This window comes from Tenebrio molitor, chromosome 6 (genome assembly GCF_963966145.1).
Source record: "Tenebrio molitor chromosome 6, icTenMoli1.1, whole genome shotgun sequence".
Classification (NCBI taxonomy): Eukaryota; Metazoa; Arthropoda; class Insecta; order Coleoptera; family Tenebrionidae; genus Tenebrio; species Tenebrio molitor.
Window position 1 is genome coordinate 14801124 of NC_091051.1, and position 18907 is coordinate 14820030.

Genomic DNA, 18907 nt, shown 5'->3' on the forward strand with positions numbered 1-18907 from the left:
AAAACTCCGAGAACCTTTCGGTAAGGGCATGGAAACGGTCAGGGCCTCAGGGCTTATTATTTCAGGTAAAAATTCAGTTTGGTTTCCATACTTATCTATATACTCTACTGTGTATTAGTGGCTGCGTTATAAAGGTGGCAAAACTGAAACACTTCGCCAGTATCGGTCACCCTTAATGGATCCCTCTTGAGCAAGTTGGAATAAGAGAACGGAATATACTTAGAGGCAATCAACAAACAACGTAGTTGGTGAGCAACAAAAATTGTTATTGCCAATTGTTGATACTGTTTTGATAACGTCAAACTTTCACTTGTTAAGGTCTTTCGAACAAAAAACTGAAGCAGACAACAAAAACCCAAATGAATTTGAAGGTTGACCTCTTGGTTATAAATAGACGTGACACTTTGAACCCTCAAGTTTTTTTGACAAATCATTAATCAAGAAAAAATGCGAAAGAATATTGAACCATACCACACGACATGTTCCGTTAAAAAAATAAACCCGTTATACAGCTTAGCAGTTCATAAAATGGCAATTACGCCTATAAGGAGATTGTGTAACTTGAAAAATCGTTTAGATATTATTATATCACATCCTGCGTATTCTTTTGCGTCCAACTTTCAGCTACCAGCGATGGTATTCGTGAATGGTGGGTTAGATTAGAAGTTCGTAAAATACGAAAAAGTGCAGTTTTATGAATCGCATAAAAGACAAAAATGGACCAAAACAGCAAAGTCTAGCAACAATAAAGTGGTCTTGTTTGGAAGACTTTGTAAAAATTAACCGTAAAAATATTTATGAGGTGTAAAATGAATGCGTCAAACATTATTTAAAGCAAGAAGAGCAGAATAAAAAATTATCAAGTTTAATATACTTGGTCCAAGATTCTTTTTGTTTTTGTTTTATGTTTGAGTTTTCTTGTGGGCCCTATTTTAAGAAATGACTTTTTGTGCACATTTCGAGAAACGCTTTGAAGTCTAATTTTGTGTCGTTCGATGCAGACAAAACAGGCTTCGGCCACGTAGACTCCATCATTTTGAGAAGTATTCCAGTGAGAATTAACACCTCATTTTTTATACAGGTTTTCATTAATACCATCGACCCAGAAACGAATTTTAAACAGTGTATTATTGCAGTGTATTGGCACCTGTTGGCCGTAAATTTGCTAAGGGTCATAAATAATAAACGAAAGCACAAGTGAAAATGTCGATTTAATGTGTTGCAAGTTCATTAAAACGTTACCACACGAAACATAATAGTTGAAGAAGAGAAAATTAAACAATTTCCACGTGCCTGTCGTATTTTCATCAACCCGTCTACCTGAGTGTGTTGAAATAACGCAAAATTTACGTCCCGTGGCGGTGTTATCATCGTAACGGTTCAATTAACTCGATGATCGTTTCAAAACACCGATCAATTTGCATAATCACAAAGTGTGCACTCGGCAATTGCTGCCAATGCGCTTTGCTTGCAAGTCTGCAATCGTTTAATTGTTTTCAGTCGAAGAATGGCGTTCGGAAGGAGTAACGTGTCGAGGAACCGGAACAGTTGGGGACCGATGTCGGTACCGACGGGGTTCCACCGTCCCGAGCCTGACGAAGAGTTCGCCGAGGAGTACACCGAAAGGATGATGAGTGCCCAGATGAGACAACTCGATCCGTTGAAAGAAGACCTGGCCGACTGGATCAACAAAACACTCGGTAAGTGGTGGAACAGATCGTTATTTCGGTGGCTTCGGGAACATGATCCTCTTCAACGATCAAATAATAAACCTTCACCCGAAAAGATCTTCGGCTTGTTTGAACTGTGTCGCAAATCAAAATAAACAAACCGGAGATTCTATTTACTAACGTTTCGGTGTGTTTTGTAAACAAATCTTTGTACACCTCTTCGTTACAAGTGTCACTACTATTTTTACAGTGTGACAGGTTTCTCGATATGGAAGTCCACCTCACTGATCCGTTTGAGATCGCAGAGGTTGGTGGGCTTCGAATCAGTTCCGGAATGCATTTCATCATCGGACTCCTTAGCGTGTGTACTTCGTGCCGACAACACTTAAAGGTTGTTCCGACATAAAATCAACTTCATTTGACACGCCTTTAAAATGCTCCCTAACTTTGCAAGTGGTTATTGAGTATCCGATTATGAAAATACATTATCTGGTTCTTGAAGTCTCGCGGATCCGTTTCAGCGTTGGAATTGTTCCGTGTCCTTCGTACGCTCCACTGAGATATCGCTTAATTCGCTTCATGACAAAGCGCACATCCTGAAATTGTTCGTTGCATTAAGTCGATTTTAGAATGCTGAAAATTTACACGGAAAATAACGGAGATCGGAATTATTTGCAGGGAAATGTCTGATGTTTTGCATGGAATACTTTCTGCATGCATGCATAATTTGTTGCATTCAAAAATGTTTACTTCTTTGTTAGAGTGGGAATAGTTCGTGAAAACTTCACGTTCTTAGAGGTACAATGAGGAAAACTAAACAAATCAATATTGTAGTGGCAGCTTTCGTAACAATTAAGTATACGAAAGTGAGATTTTTATCTCGTGTCAGTGAGAGATTTTCAGTTGCACTCATTGTCAGAGCAGGTGCAGTCTACGGTGATTTTATTTCAAATTTTATTTTTGTCTCTCACGTCGGCCGAAGAAATTAAATGCGAAGTTGCGATTAACGAAAATAATTGTGAAAAATGAAACCAGCTAGAGGAAAGTGGGCATTTAATTAAATTATTAGTAATTAAATCATTTACTTTGGCCTGTTTTTTGAAGTTGTCTGCAAAACTGTTACTGGACACCTTAAAAGGCAGATTTTAATTAATTGAAGCCTTATTAATTCCCAATTCCTGTTAATAACAGTCAGTCAATAAATTATTTGAGTATATTTTTGTAGCTTCACTTTGAAAGTAACTTTTGCAATCACATTATCTAGTTTAGGATCTAACAAGATTTCCGTAAATAGTCCATTTTGTTATGTGATCGGCTTTCGATTGTATCATGTTCAAATAATAGTTGTTTACGACATAAGTGTCGCAACGTGTCATGTTGTTACAAGATGGGAAAATTGTGATAACCCATCCGGCATCCTAATATGAAGCGACGATATGACTACATATTTATCATATATTTTATCTACTATCAATTGCTTTCGTAATTAATATTTAATTAGCGCATGTGAAACAATAATACATATTACACAATAGTAGGTTAGAGATAGGTATTGTTTATTTTCGTGACGCTTGTGTCAACATTGTGGAAATACAGATGTTTGAAACCAGAAAGTATCTTCTCCGGCATCGGAATTTCAGCAAATGCGGCTGTCGCAACTTCGATACAATCGAAATCGCGACAAAAGTACGAAAATTTACCTTGTAGTTAACTTTACCACACTAGTACGGTAAAGTATGTCATTACCACATTCAAATGAATATCATTAAGTTTGATTTATGTATTACGAGTGGAATTAAAAAAATAGTTTTTATTCATTATACTCGTACATCTACTGCTGCTTGCAAGAAAATTATTATATGTTATCAGTACATAGACTACTCAGAATTGATTCAAAAGACCCACTGGTGAAGGTGAATCGCAGTGGAGACGTATTGTATTGGACAGATTAATGACAAAATTGTGGAGATATTGAAATCTTTCCTAAGATTGTGCGTGATGATTTGAAGAGTTTGGAAAAGATGTCAGAAATAATAATTAGGATAAGAATTATCTTGGGAAAAAATTGCTTTTTAAAATATCACAAGAAAATTCCGACTGAGTTTCTTCAGAAACAACATTACAAAAGTTTCCAGCAACTTGATCGGAACTTGAAGACCGCTAACCACGCCTCTTAGCTTTTAATCTGGGAAACAAAATGAAATTCGCAAGATGCAAGTCAGGATTATAAGTTGAGTGTTGTATTATTCTTACACCTGGAGGCATCCAAAAACGCCTTGTTTGTTGCACAGTATCGTATAGACAATTTATTAGAAATGAACAAGTAAGTGGTGAAAATGCTACCACTGAATCAGCGATCCTGTCCTGACGAAGACATTTGAAAGACTCAGTGTGGATCCATTGCTGTTGAATTAGCTCCAATATCAATAAAGACGTCTCGTTGAATTTGTTTTGATTACACCAATGACGAAAGACGAGATCATAAAAATATTGAAAGCTTCACTAGAATTGTGTCACCATCTGAAGAAGTGAGGAAAGATTTTAAAGCTGTGGAACATAAGCTCGACACGATTTACCTATACACGATTGTCTTCTGACACTGTTGAGATAATGTCAATAATATCAACTGGTGGAAAACTGAGAATTTTATTTGGATGTTACGATGTTAGTGGAAATGGATACGTGTTGGGCTAAGAACAGCAAAGCTGTTGATTTTGAAGCTCAGAAGACACAACACGACTAGAAAACGGTTTTACTTGGGAGGGAAGTTGTGTTTCTTATATTGTACCTTGCAGATGTTAGCTCAAGCGATTAGCACCTGCCTTGTGTTCTGCTAAATAATTTGAATGATAAAATGTTAGTAAATAAAAACAAAAATAAAGGAGGACTATACTAAGCGAGTACATCTTGCAAAAGACATCTTCTGTTGAGAAGACGTTTCAAGATCATAGAGTAGCAGCCAAAGATGACGACAAATTATTGTAAGTAGTTTTCATCTGTTACAAATCCTCCAAAAAAAAGTCATAGGGGTTCGCTTGAAAGCACTCACATCAATTTTCCTTGTGAAAACTTTCAATAGCTCTTCCAAAGAAAAAGCAGAAAATCTAGAGTATGATCCTTGTCAGCGTGCAAAATGTCAAGCTGTTGGTCCATCAGTTAATCAATTGCAAGATTATCCCGTTTATGGTGCCAAGTGAACAATACTCATGCAAGAACAAAAAAATCAATGAGTCACTGACAGTAATACCGTACAACACATGCTCTATTAATTGAACTTATCAATTACTGTATTGTTTACAGAAAATAAAACGCACATGTTCAGCCGAGCACAGTAAATTTTCGTTGTCTTTAGGTGTGCGGTGGCACATTCCGCGCACTTAATAGATGACGACAGGAAGTTTTCTCAATCACTTGTGCAATTCCTCGTCGATAAATAAGTAATTTATTATGTAACGGTCGCGTTGTGTTTATTCAATTTCGCTGTAATTTGCCCTTTACACTGTGTCATTGTGGTCCACATGTTTAATTTAATTTTATGTTCCGCCGTAAATGCGACTATGTACTTTGTTTCGCTAATTTACGTACGTCAAAGGTTAACGTGGGTGGTTATCTAAGTTGTAAACAATAAGGCGCGCAATAAAATTTAATGATGCCGTTTTTTTCGATGCCAACATGAGGACAACGAGATAACGACGGACGGTGAATGAAAAGTGTGAAATGTCAACTTGCAATTTTCTTTTCGTGTCGAGAGTTGTCGGGAGATTAATTTTGAACAGCGGGGCGGCAAATTTTATGTAGGTCGGAGTGGACGAACTTCAAATAAATAATAGGAGTAGTTTTTATGAGATCATCAAATCAGATTTAAATTGAAATTAAATGAAATGTTCTTAATTCTATCTTGATAAGGTTTGTTTGATTTGTTCTGCGAAAAATGCGGTTTAATTATATATTTTGTCATTACTTCACTGTACATAACAATGGATTATTAATGGATATACAAGTTGTTGATAAAGACTAAAAAACAATGACTGTAACTGATAAAAGTTGTCCATTTTCAAATATTTTCTCCTTTATTTTTAGAGATGGTAAAATGTATTTTAGAATTAAAATTGCAAAATCTCTATTAATTGTTGTAAGATAGGTAATTATCAAGATTATTTAAGAAATAATAATTATAATTAATCTGTTCCAACTTTTTGAATAAAATTAATTCATTTGTGTATGTTTTTAAAGGATGTATAAAAGTCACGCAATAGGTGCAACAATCTTTGTATCAATTAAAATTACGTCAATAAATTAGAATATCCATAAATAGAAAATTGTAAATTTACAAGCAAATTATAAATTCATAATTAGTAACAAAATAGGGCTTATTTATTTTCAGTCTTATAAAAGTAAGACTTTTCTGTGAATACATACTCGGAAGCAGTACCCGCACCTATATGTTTAGCAAGAATTTTAGAATATATATATGTAGTTATTTGTGTATCAAGGCCAAAAAGTGCATCTTTTTCGTCCGAGTCTGGGTTTTCTAGTCGAGGCGGAGCCGAGACTTGCAAACAGGCGAGTACAAAAGGCACGTTTTGGCTAAGATGCACATTATCAAGTAAACACCAGAAATAAACGATACACTTTTTCGGGCAAAAAAATACTTTGATTAAATTTAATTGTCAAATTTTCATGTTTTCAGTCGGTGTATTCGGTTTTGTCGGGTTCGTTGTTAACTTACTAAACAGACCAACAGATGGCGCCACGGTCAAGGGTCAGAAAAGTGCGGCCGAAAAAGAGTTACTTTTCGTCCGCTTGGGAGTACGTAAAATTACCTTTTTCATTAAGGGTGCCTAAAAAATTAATTATTAGCAGTTATAGGTATCTAGATTTTTTTAAATTTTAGGAACTACTTAATGGAATCGTTTTTACGTACAAAGACAGGACGTAAAAGCAAAAAGTTTAAGAATGTAGAGCCAAGTAACAAAATTAAAAACTTTCTGTTTCAACTGTTTAGGTAGGTTCCAATTACATACACGGAACAACATTTAAGCATAGTTTTTAATTAAACTGTCAAATATTTTTTTCTGCTGCTTCCTTTCGGATTTAAATTAAGAAATTATTAAGGCATAACGTCTATTTTTTTGTCTGACCCAATTTTGAACAAATTTAGATATGTAAATTCTTTCGTCTATTGTATTGTTGGAATCCAATTTTAAGAATTCCAAACTGACGACAGGTACGAGTACATTTAAAGATTTACAACAAGGTGACTTTCTAAAATTCTTTGTAGGAAAGGGTTGGTCACTTTGACGCATCAGCCCTGTCTTTTCCTAGAAATTTTATTCAAAGCATTTTTGCAACTCATAAATTTTCACCATATTTGCATTTAAACATCTTTGCGTTGCTGTTACCACAGATTACTATAATAAACAGAGGAACACCATAACTAGTGAAACAATTAACGTCACCCTTTACTATTACCATTTACCATTAACCAAAATCACGATCTCGCTTTGGCTCTCAAAAAAGATTGACCATTTCATGAATAAAACAGACTAATCCAGGCAAATGTTTTCCCCAAATTACCATTTTTATTACTTTCTTGGAAGTCATTAGGTAAGGAAAATACAGTAAGGATGGGAGAAGGATTGAGATTTGTGTCTTGATCCATCGAATAAAGTTGTAAATTTGCACACGAAGGAAGCCTTGTCGACTTGTGGAAGCAGCAGTTTGACATTGGTAATGCAAATCGTGATTAAACAGATAAATTTGCCTTTTTATGAACGCAATCTCGACGTAACATCGCGAATATTGAAATCAATATGAAAATAGAACACGGTACCTGGCACATCCTGAAAATAATTTCAGTCCTTTCCCGATTGATGGACACGTTACATAATGTCTCGTATTATGCGCAGAAAAAAGCCCCCGAAATCTTCGATAATTATCTAGACTATGTTTGAAACCATCTCGATCACGATTGCACGTGGGCCGTACTCTGGTTTCCTTATGTAAATTACAAATCGGCAAATTTTTTCTCCGCGACGAGCTGTATAATTTTCGCCGTGGGTCCGGTGGTCTTTGGCATTTTCCGAGTCGGCCGATCCGCCGTCGACGGTGGCGGCAATGTTTTGGTCACGATGGTCGATCGCATGATGGAGATAACCTCAAAGAGCGGGTTCGCAGCCGTGACATAACCAGGTGACTGACTGGCGTGGAGGTGTGGCCGGGTGTTATTACGAAATCGGTACTCCACGTACTACGATCGCTCGACCGGATGCCCACACGTCGATGGATTGTCATTGAAGAAGATCTCGGTCGGAAATTGGCCAATTGTGAGAAAAACGACCGAAGTACTGTTAAGGAATGGGTGTGCGACGATCCCATCGTAAAAAGTGCAAACAGGGTTATACGATCCATGAATAGTAAACGGCGAGAGGCCAATGATATGCCGAAAGAATTATTCTTGCATCGTTTCTTCGTATTTACTGTTATGTTATTATTTTTGTCGGTTGTTGATTAGCCGCACAGGAACGAGAAGCGGCACCGTGCTTCGTTACAAAATTCGCAAGGAAGAGATGTGCCGATTGGATCGGTTCTAAATATGGTAAATTCAAGTTAGAATGTGGGAACTGACGTTGAGGAGATTGGAGAGAATCGATTCAGCGTTTAATTGCCGGTTTGAGCGGAAAAGTCGTCGATCGATGTCGAAAACATTCGTTTTTCTAGTTTTGCGATTTTTTACGGGAAAAGTTTTATAACAGGCGTTCACGAAACAAGAAAGGGTCAAGGGCGACGGTGTGGGTGTGAGAAATCGGTAGAAAAATTTGGCCGTGACTTTACCAGAAATGGTCAACGTAAACATTAGACGATGTTTAGGAAATTTCCGACCCTTGCGAATTTTTAAAGGGGAGAAATATGAGTGAATAAATGTCAAAGAAGAATAATTAGAATGGAAAAGAAAATATTGGAAGAAAATGGGAAAAAATTATGGAAATAAATGGTAAAGAGGTGGAAGCAAAGAGAGTTAAAAATTGGAAATTAATAATCAATTTGCGTAAATTTATTACAAATATAATGTGTAGGTTATTTGTATAAAAGCATTATTTTTCGTCCTACGCCGAAAAATATTTTTCGTCCGATATGAATAACGTTCAACAATCGACAACGGTTAAGTTGTTAATAACACTCTGACAATATCCAAAGTTGTTAAGGAAGTTTTTAACACCCCGTATTTTTTCAAAAAAATATGATACCTGGACGAAAACAATATTTCAGGCTCATTGCTGTTGCTTAACTCGACTTTGCCTCGTCCAGCAATTTTCAGCAAATCGTCCGAATTATTTTTTTTTGTCCTTACAACACAAATAACTATTTTGAAAGGACTTTTTATCCTTTATCCAATAGTGAAACATTTTTTTGAATTGATCGGTTAAAAGAAAAAAGTGTCAGTAAATTTTAGTATATACATACAGGGTGTTAGTAAATGGTTGGGAATAAATTTCGGGGTGAATTCCTTACGAAAAATGTGGCTTAAAACCTAAATAAAGTTTTTCGTTAAAATGAGTAGTTTTCTCAAAAAAAGAAAAAAAAATGTATTCTGGCATATCCGTATTTTTTTTTGTATTACTGCGAAATAATAATGGTTTAAAGAAAAAATTTAAACGTGGAACGTTGAATTTAAAAAAAAAATTCAAAACTAATGCGATTTTAGGCAGACAAATGAACTAATTAGAGAAATTATCCAACATTGGACATTTTTTTTTTTTTTTTTGAGAAAACTACTCATTTTAACGAAAAACTTTATTCCGGTTTTAAGCCACATTTTTCGTAAGGAATTCACCCTGAAATTTATTCCCAACCATTTACTAACACCCTGTATAAGTAAAAATTACTCATCATGTTAAATTTTCAAAATCAGATCCATCAACTTCTTGACAGAGAGCCAAATGGTATTTTGTGTGCAGGTTACCGAATTTCGTGTTTAAATATCGTCGATGTCATCGAAATTGACTGATATCCTTTCTTAAATGGAGAATAAAAGACCGAATATAATATTTGTCCCCTATTGCTATTTAAAAATTGTGAGTGCGGCGCCACTGGATGTAATAAAAAAGTGCCAAAAGAAGACAACTTAAAATTACAAATTGTCCTGTTTGAGAATTTGTGCCAAAAGTCAACGACACAATTTAAGGAACTGTGTTCGTTACTTTATACTAGTGCTGTATATTGATGGGTTAATTCTTCAGTGACAAACGTAACTGATGAAAAATGCAAGTAAGAATGAATATTAAGTCGTCCTTCCATTTACGCCTCCACCAATCAGACTAATTGGATGCCGTAGTGTGATTAAAATTAATGAGAAATTATAACCCTTCTTCTCTAAATGATTATTGATGTAAACACAACTCTTAATGCTATTTTAATATTCATAATGCTGAATTAAGTAGCCATTTGAAAAGCAACAAAATATTTTTGCAGACAAATTGACAAGTCTAACAACTGCAGTCGAGAAAATGGCAACTATTTTATTATTATTAGAAATGGAATAAAATTTTCGAAACATCTTGTCTCTTGAGGCATGCATTTCATTTATGGCTCACCGTGAGCACAATTAATAATCACTTTCGAATTTTTGAGGTCTATTGTGTTAGATTTCGGTGAAAATATCATCAACTTTCTTCGTAACTTTTGATGTCTTAAGTATTAATAACCAATTCAGTTTTTTGAAAGTTCCCTAGAATCGGCATTAACTGTCTAGGACAGGTTTCGTCTTGGATTTAATGCAGTGAACTTAAAAACTAACTGACTAACTTTTGTTCGCCTGAAACAGGTTAAATTGTTCTTAAAATTTATTCTCACTATTCAGACCTCGCGAGTATTCTCTGTAAAGATAAAAAATTTCGAATTAAAACTTTCAGTCAAGTTAAAAATAAGTAGCGTGGTTAATACAAATTGATTTTCGAAACATATAAAATTCCAGTTATATAAATGTTTTTTTTTTTGAAAAATCTAATATTGGTTTATTTTGTGCTACGGTACGTGAAAACAGCGAGAATCGATAACCATTCAGCAGCATGATCCGTCGCAGAATCCATATTTCAGCACTTTCGCTTGGAGCCTTGTTGCCGCAAGCATTGATAAATGAGGGCTTTTTGTCCTGATTGATCGACAGTCTGCGGTGAAAACCACATTTATGTACACAACCTCTTACCACGAGTCATCGCTCGTAATATGCACACGGTTGATAGTATTCAAAGTGGCAGAGGAAATGAGCACTGCTCCATTTCCTGAGTAAGGTAGGGTGTGTTGGCCATTGTCTGCGTCTTTATTGAGCAACACGAACCTTCGGGACCGCTAACAATCCGCCGTTGGAAAATGAAAAGGCTCGCGACCTCGTCATTGCACAAATTCAGATTTTCAATTAGTTAATTGTTAGAGTCATCCGACCCATAAACAACAACGTTTCGCCATTTATCCCGTCAACTTGACGGGAGACTAATGAACCGGTGGATTGACACGCTCCAGAAGGGGCGTGCAACCCGAGTCGAAGCATCTGGACGGTGTCAGAAGAACAGATAGTGTATGAGAACCCATGTGACAGGTCACGGAGAGAGAAGGGCTTTGTCTTACAAGGCGACCTCTGACCCGCAGACACTCCATAAAAATCGAGACGGGCTCACACTTACAAGCGGTATTGTTTGCGGTACCCAGACGTGCACCAGGATTGTGGAGCAAATTGCAACACGAAGAAGGAAGGTGTGACACACGATGGGTACAGATTTAACACAAAAATGAGCAAGCTTTCAGTCAAAATCGAACGATGATAAATTCGTAAATTTACATGTTTGGTCGATGGAAAACCATCCCATAACTGGGGGAGAGTCACGCAAGTCGGAGGAATTTATGCGACCTGTCAGATCGTCGGGAATCAGACGAGAAGGGTGTGAATGGCGTCCAGCCTGGAAACTACGAGTGCTCGTTGAAATTTTTTGCTTCCGCTGTGCAAGTGATCCCACGGGAATTTGTCTCGGGGTCTTGTGCTTATCGAAACGGGTCTTTTTACATGCTCGATTCGGGGCTAGAGAAGCGCTTTAATCTCGTGAACCCCTTTCAAGTGAAGCCTCCAAAGGAATGCGCATTTTTGTTGATCGATTAATCCATCCCGGTCGTGATTGCGATACGGAAGCCTTGCATTTGCATTGAAGGCAGGAAAGAGGGGCGTCTCCCATATCATTAACAACAGCAGAATTGCAGAATATGTGAAACCGCACCCGACAAGCCGTGCAAGATATTGGGACTGTAATAATTAAAAACATACTTTTCACATAATTGTAATTAACAGTGCAAGTATTCTATTGTTCTGATGAAACTTTTACGGAAAATTTATAGATCGAATTGTTTCCTACAGGTCGTTCTCGCTTGTGCAGCTTGTTGAATTAATAGTCCGGATCTAGGGATTTAAGTGAAATTACTGAATCGTTCCAAATTTAATCTCCCTGCCAGCACTGCAGTTATTATTTAACACTTCCGTCGTCCGAGCTCAGATCGGACAGCGTATTTTTAATTAAAAAACCTGTCTGGAATTTGAATAATTATGGGTGGCAACACGAATTGATGAATGGCTAACTGTATGTGGGGTAAAAGTTCTTCAGGGCGTGGAGATTCAGTCTTTTGGACCGTGTTGGATAGAAATAAAAGAGCAAATTACAGACGCAAACAGGATTTACAGGATGTAAAGAGTAATCTCAAGTGAGAACAGAAAGATCAGAGACGTCAGATACTTAGTACAAAAGCAATTAAGTAAAAAAGTAACACACGTTGTTTCTGGATTTTAAGTGATCATGAGGAAAAGTAGATAAGAGTCCATCCATCCACAGTGATAAGAAAATAAGACGGTGGAAAGCATGTAAAAGGTAATCTTATAGAAGAATAAAAGTAAAAAACAGTGGTATAGAAAGATAAGAGAAAGGAGCAAAAGTGGTAAAATAATTAAAAAGAAGAATTGACAGCGTGCATGTGCCTATTTATATTTGTATCTGGGTGACTATGTCTTTTTGAGAACAGTGGTGGGAAATTGTGAATAATAAATGTGAGAAACGATAAAATAAATGAATAAAAGAATCTACTAACAAAAACAGAAGTAAAAGGATTACGGGATTAAATAAAGGAATCTTTCACAAGAAGGTATCAAAAGATGTTAGAGCTACAAGAAGAATTTTCATCTAGCCCAAGATCTATGTAATTGAGTTAATTTTGTTAAGATTCAAAGAAAAAATTAAGATAAGCGATTAATGATACGAGGTCACAAAAACATTTGTGATACTGCAATGACACAAGGATCTTCATGCGGCTCAACACTATTTCCATTTTTATTCTATCATAATTGCAAAAACAAAAGAAAACGAATTAGTGTCAGTTCTGAAATACCGGTATGGAGAACCATGCATGACTTCTATGTTCTGAAATTATTTTTCAAAATATTTTTTTTATAGAATTTCCAAAAAGCCCTTAAGATATTTGGATAATATTGCTATAATATATCGTGTAGTTTTTTAAATTTCACCTCAAAGTTGGCGCTGAAGAGTCGATTGTGAACGCACCACTCGTGTAAAAACGTAAACAGCTGAACCGTGATCCGTAATCTGTAGTACGTTCACAATACAGTGGGACGTAAACCTGGACATGGAGGCGATAATTATCCGGCTTTCCTCCTAATGTGGGTTGCATTTTCTATTCCGCCGGGCTCATTATCACGCGTGAAATACCCTGTAGATATTTCCTTCAGTGGTCAATAAGTCTGGAGTCCATATTGAGACAAAAAAAAAATTAAGTCGGTGCAATTTTACAAAAGTGGTCGTGAACGAAAGAAAATTTCACAGACTGATAGACATACGCACAGCCGCTATGGGGGAAAACAACTTTTTTGTTCGACACTGTCAGAATTCGAGAATTTTGTCCTGTGTGAACGGATTTTGATAAATGTCACAACTTGTCAAAACGAAGCGTCAAGCTAATTTTAAAGATTTTAAGAGGTTTGGAGCCTTTAAGGGGCTCGTCGAACAAAAAAACGTTGTATTCAACTCGTTTGTGTGTAAATTGGGCTTTTTTGGCACTCGTTAAATAAACTACTATTTCTTTGCGTGAGGATAAGACAATCAGAATGATGTTACCTGGGACATGATTTTTTGATCCCATTACCATACTGTCCTCAAGGAACGTAGAAGTAAAAACCATCGATGAATTTAATCTCGTTCTAGTTTTCGCTTATATCCTTTAATATGTAGTCAGTGATTACCAAGGAAATGGGAAAATAATGTAGGGAAATGCTATTTAAAAGTTGGATGAAAATGAGGTATTTATGTGGATCCGAAATAAGAATGGAAGGAATAAGAGGATGGATTAAAATATACTTGAAAAATGTAAAAGAAGAAAAAGAAACGAAGATAGACGAGTTACAGATTCCGGATAAAAATTGCAAGATATCTAGACACTAGACGAAATGTTGGCAGGAGAAATAATAGGAAAACATTCTCAGATCTAGATTTTTCGGTTCTGTGTAAAAAATGGAAGAAAAGCTGAAACCATTGAAAAACATATAGGTAAGTGTTAAACTCTATCAGTCAAGTATTTGGAACACTGATAAGAAGAATAAGTAGAAAAAACAAGGAATTTTCTTGGGTTTAAATCTTTCTGGACTTTTTTCTTGTTGTCAAAATGTTAATCTTTCCGGATTCATTATGGCAGTAATCTCTTTATCTATTTATTTAATCGTTTGTCTATATAAACATATCTATATATTCCAAAAGTCCATTGGTAAATTAGGTCATATTAATCTCTCTACTAACATCATGGTACCTACTTATTTCATGAAAACGCAAAAACATATTTGCAATTAAAATCCGCTCCGGAATTTGGGGTGGCAAAATGAAATGCAGAACCATCTCACGCAGTTCCTTTCGGAATCCTTGCCGCATCTACCGAAGAACGAGTCACAGACCCAGCGCATCCGCCATTTCGCTCGTAAAAATGTCCACAATCCGGTTGAAGATTTAACGTCCGGCTTAATTAGTTCTAGCTTCGCAGTCTCAAATTCATTACCGTTCCCGATCCAGTAACGAATTCCTTTTTGAGCGACCATAATGGGACCAGCAACTGGAAATAATAAAACCTTAACATTTGCAACGCGTGTGGTTCGGTTTAAATTTAACTCGTATAAGGCAGCGAACCATTAAAACCGTGTTCACTTTGGTCAGGAGAAAGTAGGAGAGAAATAAGGAATAAATCCTATTGTCTTTGATTTTTAGCGATCCGTTCGTTTTATTTAGGAAAAAATCTGAACCGGCGAAATGGAAACGTCCGCTCGTCGTGGTATTTACAAAGTGACAGTTCCGTTGTAAATCGAGAAGTTCGCCCTCGAGGATAACGGATCGTGAATGTCGATTCTGCAGGATACGGCCGAATTGTGTTGTACTATAACGACTTCGGTACGTGGTCGTGGTAATTTGCGACGTCTGGCGACAGGACTGGGTCAATGTGTTTGCATGGTTCACACCAGTTTTTCCCTTGAGATTCCGTGTACCGTTCTGGACCGATACCAGAACCGGTACACCGGACGGACGGGATTTTTATTGGCCGGAACTAGCACGTGATTAGTCTGCGACTTGACAACTCCTTATCTCGGAACGAACCAACAATTTCGTGCCGTCTTCAGAAGAAACTAGCTGCTGGCGAGCACGGTCAGGACACGAGGTGGAGCTGAAGTCAAGACGCGACGTCACGTTTCTGCACCGTAAATCTCTCGATCCGAAGGTCCTAGGGCGTTTCGATCAAATTGTAACGTCGTGGTGGGGGTGAAGATGGAATAGTGTGAAGCGGGCCTAATTTGCATGATTTTTAAATCCGGTCGGTTGTTTTTGCTTTCGTTTTCACACCGGCGGTACCGTATACATAATGGCCACTCATTTTCGTAACGAGCTCTGTATTTTGTTCCCATTTTGTATCATAAATAAGAGCAGTGCTGTTGTGAACTGGACTTTTTTTTGCAGACTTACCGTACCCTTCAATTTTTATTCGAGGTGGATTAATGTACCATGTGTTTCTTCCAGACCACATAAAATAAACTTAATTCGCAATTCCACATAAAACATTTTTAATCATCTTACTCTTTAAAGGTTGGACAAATTAACACAAATTTCAACATTATTACGTAAGAATCGATGAAGAATTATTAAAAATTAAATTATTAAAAAATATATGTATACAGGGTGTCTCAGAACTGCTTCCACAGAGAACAAAGAGAGTATTTGGATAAATGTGATAATCTGAATTTTAAAGAAAAAAAGTCCTATCTCAAGCGATAATCGAGAAAAGACATCCTAAACTTGACTAATCAGAGTTGACCACCGTCAAGGTAGGATGACCGCAATTTTGCGTTGCCGAGATTTCGAATTATGTTGCGATATCAATAATTATTTTTGCTGTCTTGCAACCTATCCTATTTATTAGTAATACCTGTGGACGGGCTTCTATAGTCCAATTTTTTTTTTAAATCAATTGTCAATGTCAAAATTCCCTCAAAGACCAGGCTGTACTAAAATGGCTGTACCACCCTAAAACCTTTCGTTTCGGGACACCTCTATCGTAAAATCGCCCTAGATCAGGTTTGAGGTTATATTAGTAATTTTCAAATGTCAGAAAAGTTTCAGGTGCAACCAAATTTTATACCAAAAGACACGAAATAAAGACGATAATCACACTAAAAAGTGCAACTGAACATATACGGGAAAATGGGAATTTATTTAATGGGTTATATAAGCAGTTTACCTATTCATTTTCAGAATCTAACCCCCAATCGTCTTCTGAATATGATTCTGCGGAAGAGGAATTTCCTCAATTGGTAGATTTCCCATCAATTTTTTCCAGTCCTCTCTAATCAGTTCCTCGCAATTACCAACCCATATATTAAAAGAAAATACATACCTCGAATATGATGTGTGCTTGTGTGCATCTTTACTGCAATTTAGCATGGTCGGTTTTTCTGTCTGCATTTCGTCACGTAATCTAATCATAGCCAATTTTTCTCGTTGTTTAGATCCTTGTTTTCGGAGACTCATTTAACTTTGTATTTTTTTTTAAATGTAATTGCGGCTTCAATAGCGCAAGCGCCTTCACATGACTGACATACAGTTGACATTTTACGTTGCCAATCTAATAACTATCAAATAACCAGTGGTTTATACCAACATGACAACACTTTGACAATTGATTTAAAAAAAAATTGGAGTATAGGATTGGTGAAATTGAAAACTTTTTAACTCACATATGTGAGCTACAGGAATGTTAATATTTTTCAAAAACTTCCAGTCCTTCCAGTGCACAATAATTAATTTTGAACAGAACGCGCAGTAATAAAATTGTCTGGATATAAACTAGTCATTAGGTTTACCAGAGGGTATTAAATAACTCCTCCCTTATTAAATTTCCTTTCTCCTCGTCTTTTTCCTCATAAAATTTCCTCTTTACACCTTTTTTTATAGACCATTTCTAGCCTCCCCTGTTTAATCTATGTTAACACTACCTGTTTTCCACTCCTCTTGTCCCCCATCTACAACCCTTACATTCTTTTATCGTTTTTCATTTTCCGGATAGCATTTTCTTCCTGGTCTAATGTCCAATGATCTCGTTCATTCTGCAACACTTAAATGTGTCACTGGTGTTCATTTGCATCCCGGATGCGTGTTGTGCAAGAATTTTCCAGCAAGTGTTGAGGAGCGGTGGCCCGAACATTCATAACTGTCAATCGGAGTTCCTTGGAAGAAAGAGGGCCGCGACGGTCGTGGTCGCGATCACAAGGACCGACATTAATATTCATTGTGTACAGGGCGAGTCTTTCAGCTCTCCGAACTCCGAGTGGAACAGAAGGAAGTCAACACGGCCGTCTCTTACATTATCAATGCGTCGTGCGTGCTGCACCGCACATCCACGCCTTCTACGTGCGTGCTCGTTCTATTCTTGGAGGGCTTTGCTACTAAAAAACGACACATATTATTTTTTTTTAATGAGATACCCTCGTCGAGGAGGCTTTTCTCTCCTTTCCAGGTGCACGAGCTTGCGTCCCATGGGGTTGGACGCCGGGGTGTGGCGTTCGCGTCTCGCTGGAAGGCACTCGCGGTTCATTAAGACTGGCGGTGTCAAAGAACTGTTAGCGCTTGACGAGCGTTTTTCCAACGACCATTACCAAGTAATTGCTCTGATTTGACGTCGTGTTTGGCTGCAAATGCATCTGGTCGCAGTAATTGAATTAAGTCTAATTCGATCGGGGGTCAAAGATCTCAATTAATCGAAATAAATTGGACTCGGCGACTTCTTCGGTCCGGAGTGTGTCCTCGATTCGCGGGTGAGGGTCAACGGTGTTAAACGGTTCACGTGTCATGTATTTCACGGCGTTGGAAAAAACGGCGTCACGTTTCCCGGCAAAGAAAACGGCTGCGCCTCCAGAGAAACCATTATCTATCCACATACCATTATTACACAAGATGGATCACAATTGCTAATTGCGCGCCAGTTTGTCGGTAGAAAGTGGTCGTATTCCGGTAAGACAAACGGAAAAACTACCGGAACAAATAGGAAAGACGGGGTTGCCTCCGGCAAAACCGCTAAACGATCGGATGGCGGAGTTTTCTTTTTGTTTGTCTCGTTTCGCACAAATCAATCTGGTGGCGGTTCCCAGACGAGACCGGCGATGGTTGCGGTAATAACATCGAAAATTGTGGGTGGTTCGTCTCTATTGAAATGCCACGACAAATTGATGGAAAGCTGGGAAAACCGAACGTCGCGTGGGATCGTTATCGCATTGTTGAAGCGTCTTTAATAACACTTTTTGTTGGAGTTTATGGCGAAATTTGCATAGTTTATGCGATGTGACAAGGCTCCGGCGTCCGGACAGACAATATGATCCTTAACCGGAGTCTGTGGGTGGGATTCGCCGCACGACATCAATCGAAATTCGCACGGAAAAAAAGATACAAGTGTTTCCACTCATTGTATTACCACACTCAAGTAGCCAACTAGTGTGTTTTGCAAAGGTAATGGTGTAGAAGCGCCATCGATCAGAAATGTCAATTTTATGTCGAAGAGTGATCGTCGCAGACATTTCAGCCGGTTAAGGGAAAATATGAATGTTTCGAAAAATAATATTGTTGGCATTTTACTTATAAGGCAAATCTTGACAAACCTTTGGCTTA

The 18907-nt window shown here is 37.3% G+C and overlaps 1 protein-coding gene across 1 annotated transcript in view; it reads left to right on the forward strand.

Moving 5' to 3' along the window:
• The window catches only part of LOC138133897 (growth arrest-specific protein 2-like), a 46381-nt gene that overhangs the window by 20338 nt on the left and 7136 nt on the right, over positions 1-18907 (forward strand). The window contains exon 2 of the mRNA XM_069051906.1: positions 1501-1700. Within this exon, the coding sequence (XP_068908007.1) occupies positions 1508-1700 (193 nt within the window). The 5' untranslated portion in view covers positions 1501-1507. The remainder of the gene's footprint in view (positions 1-1500; positions 1701-18907) is intronic.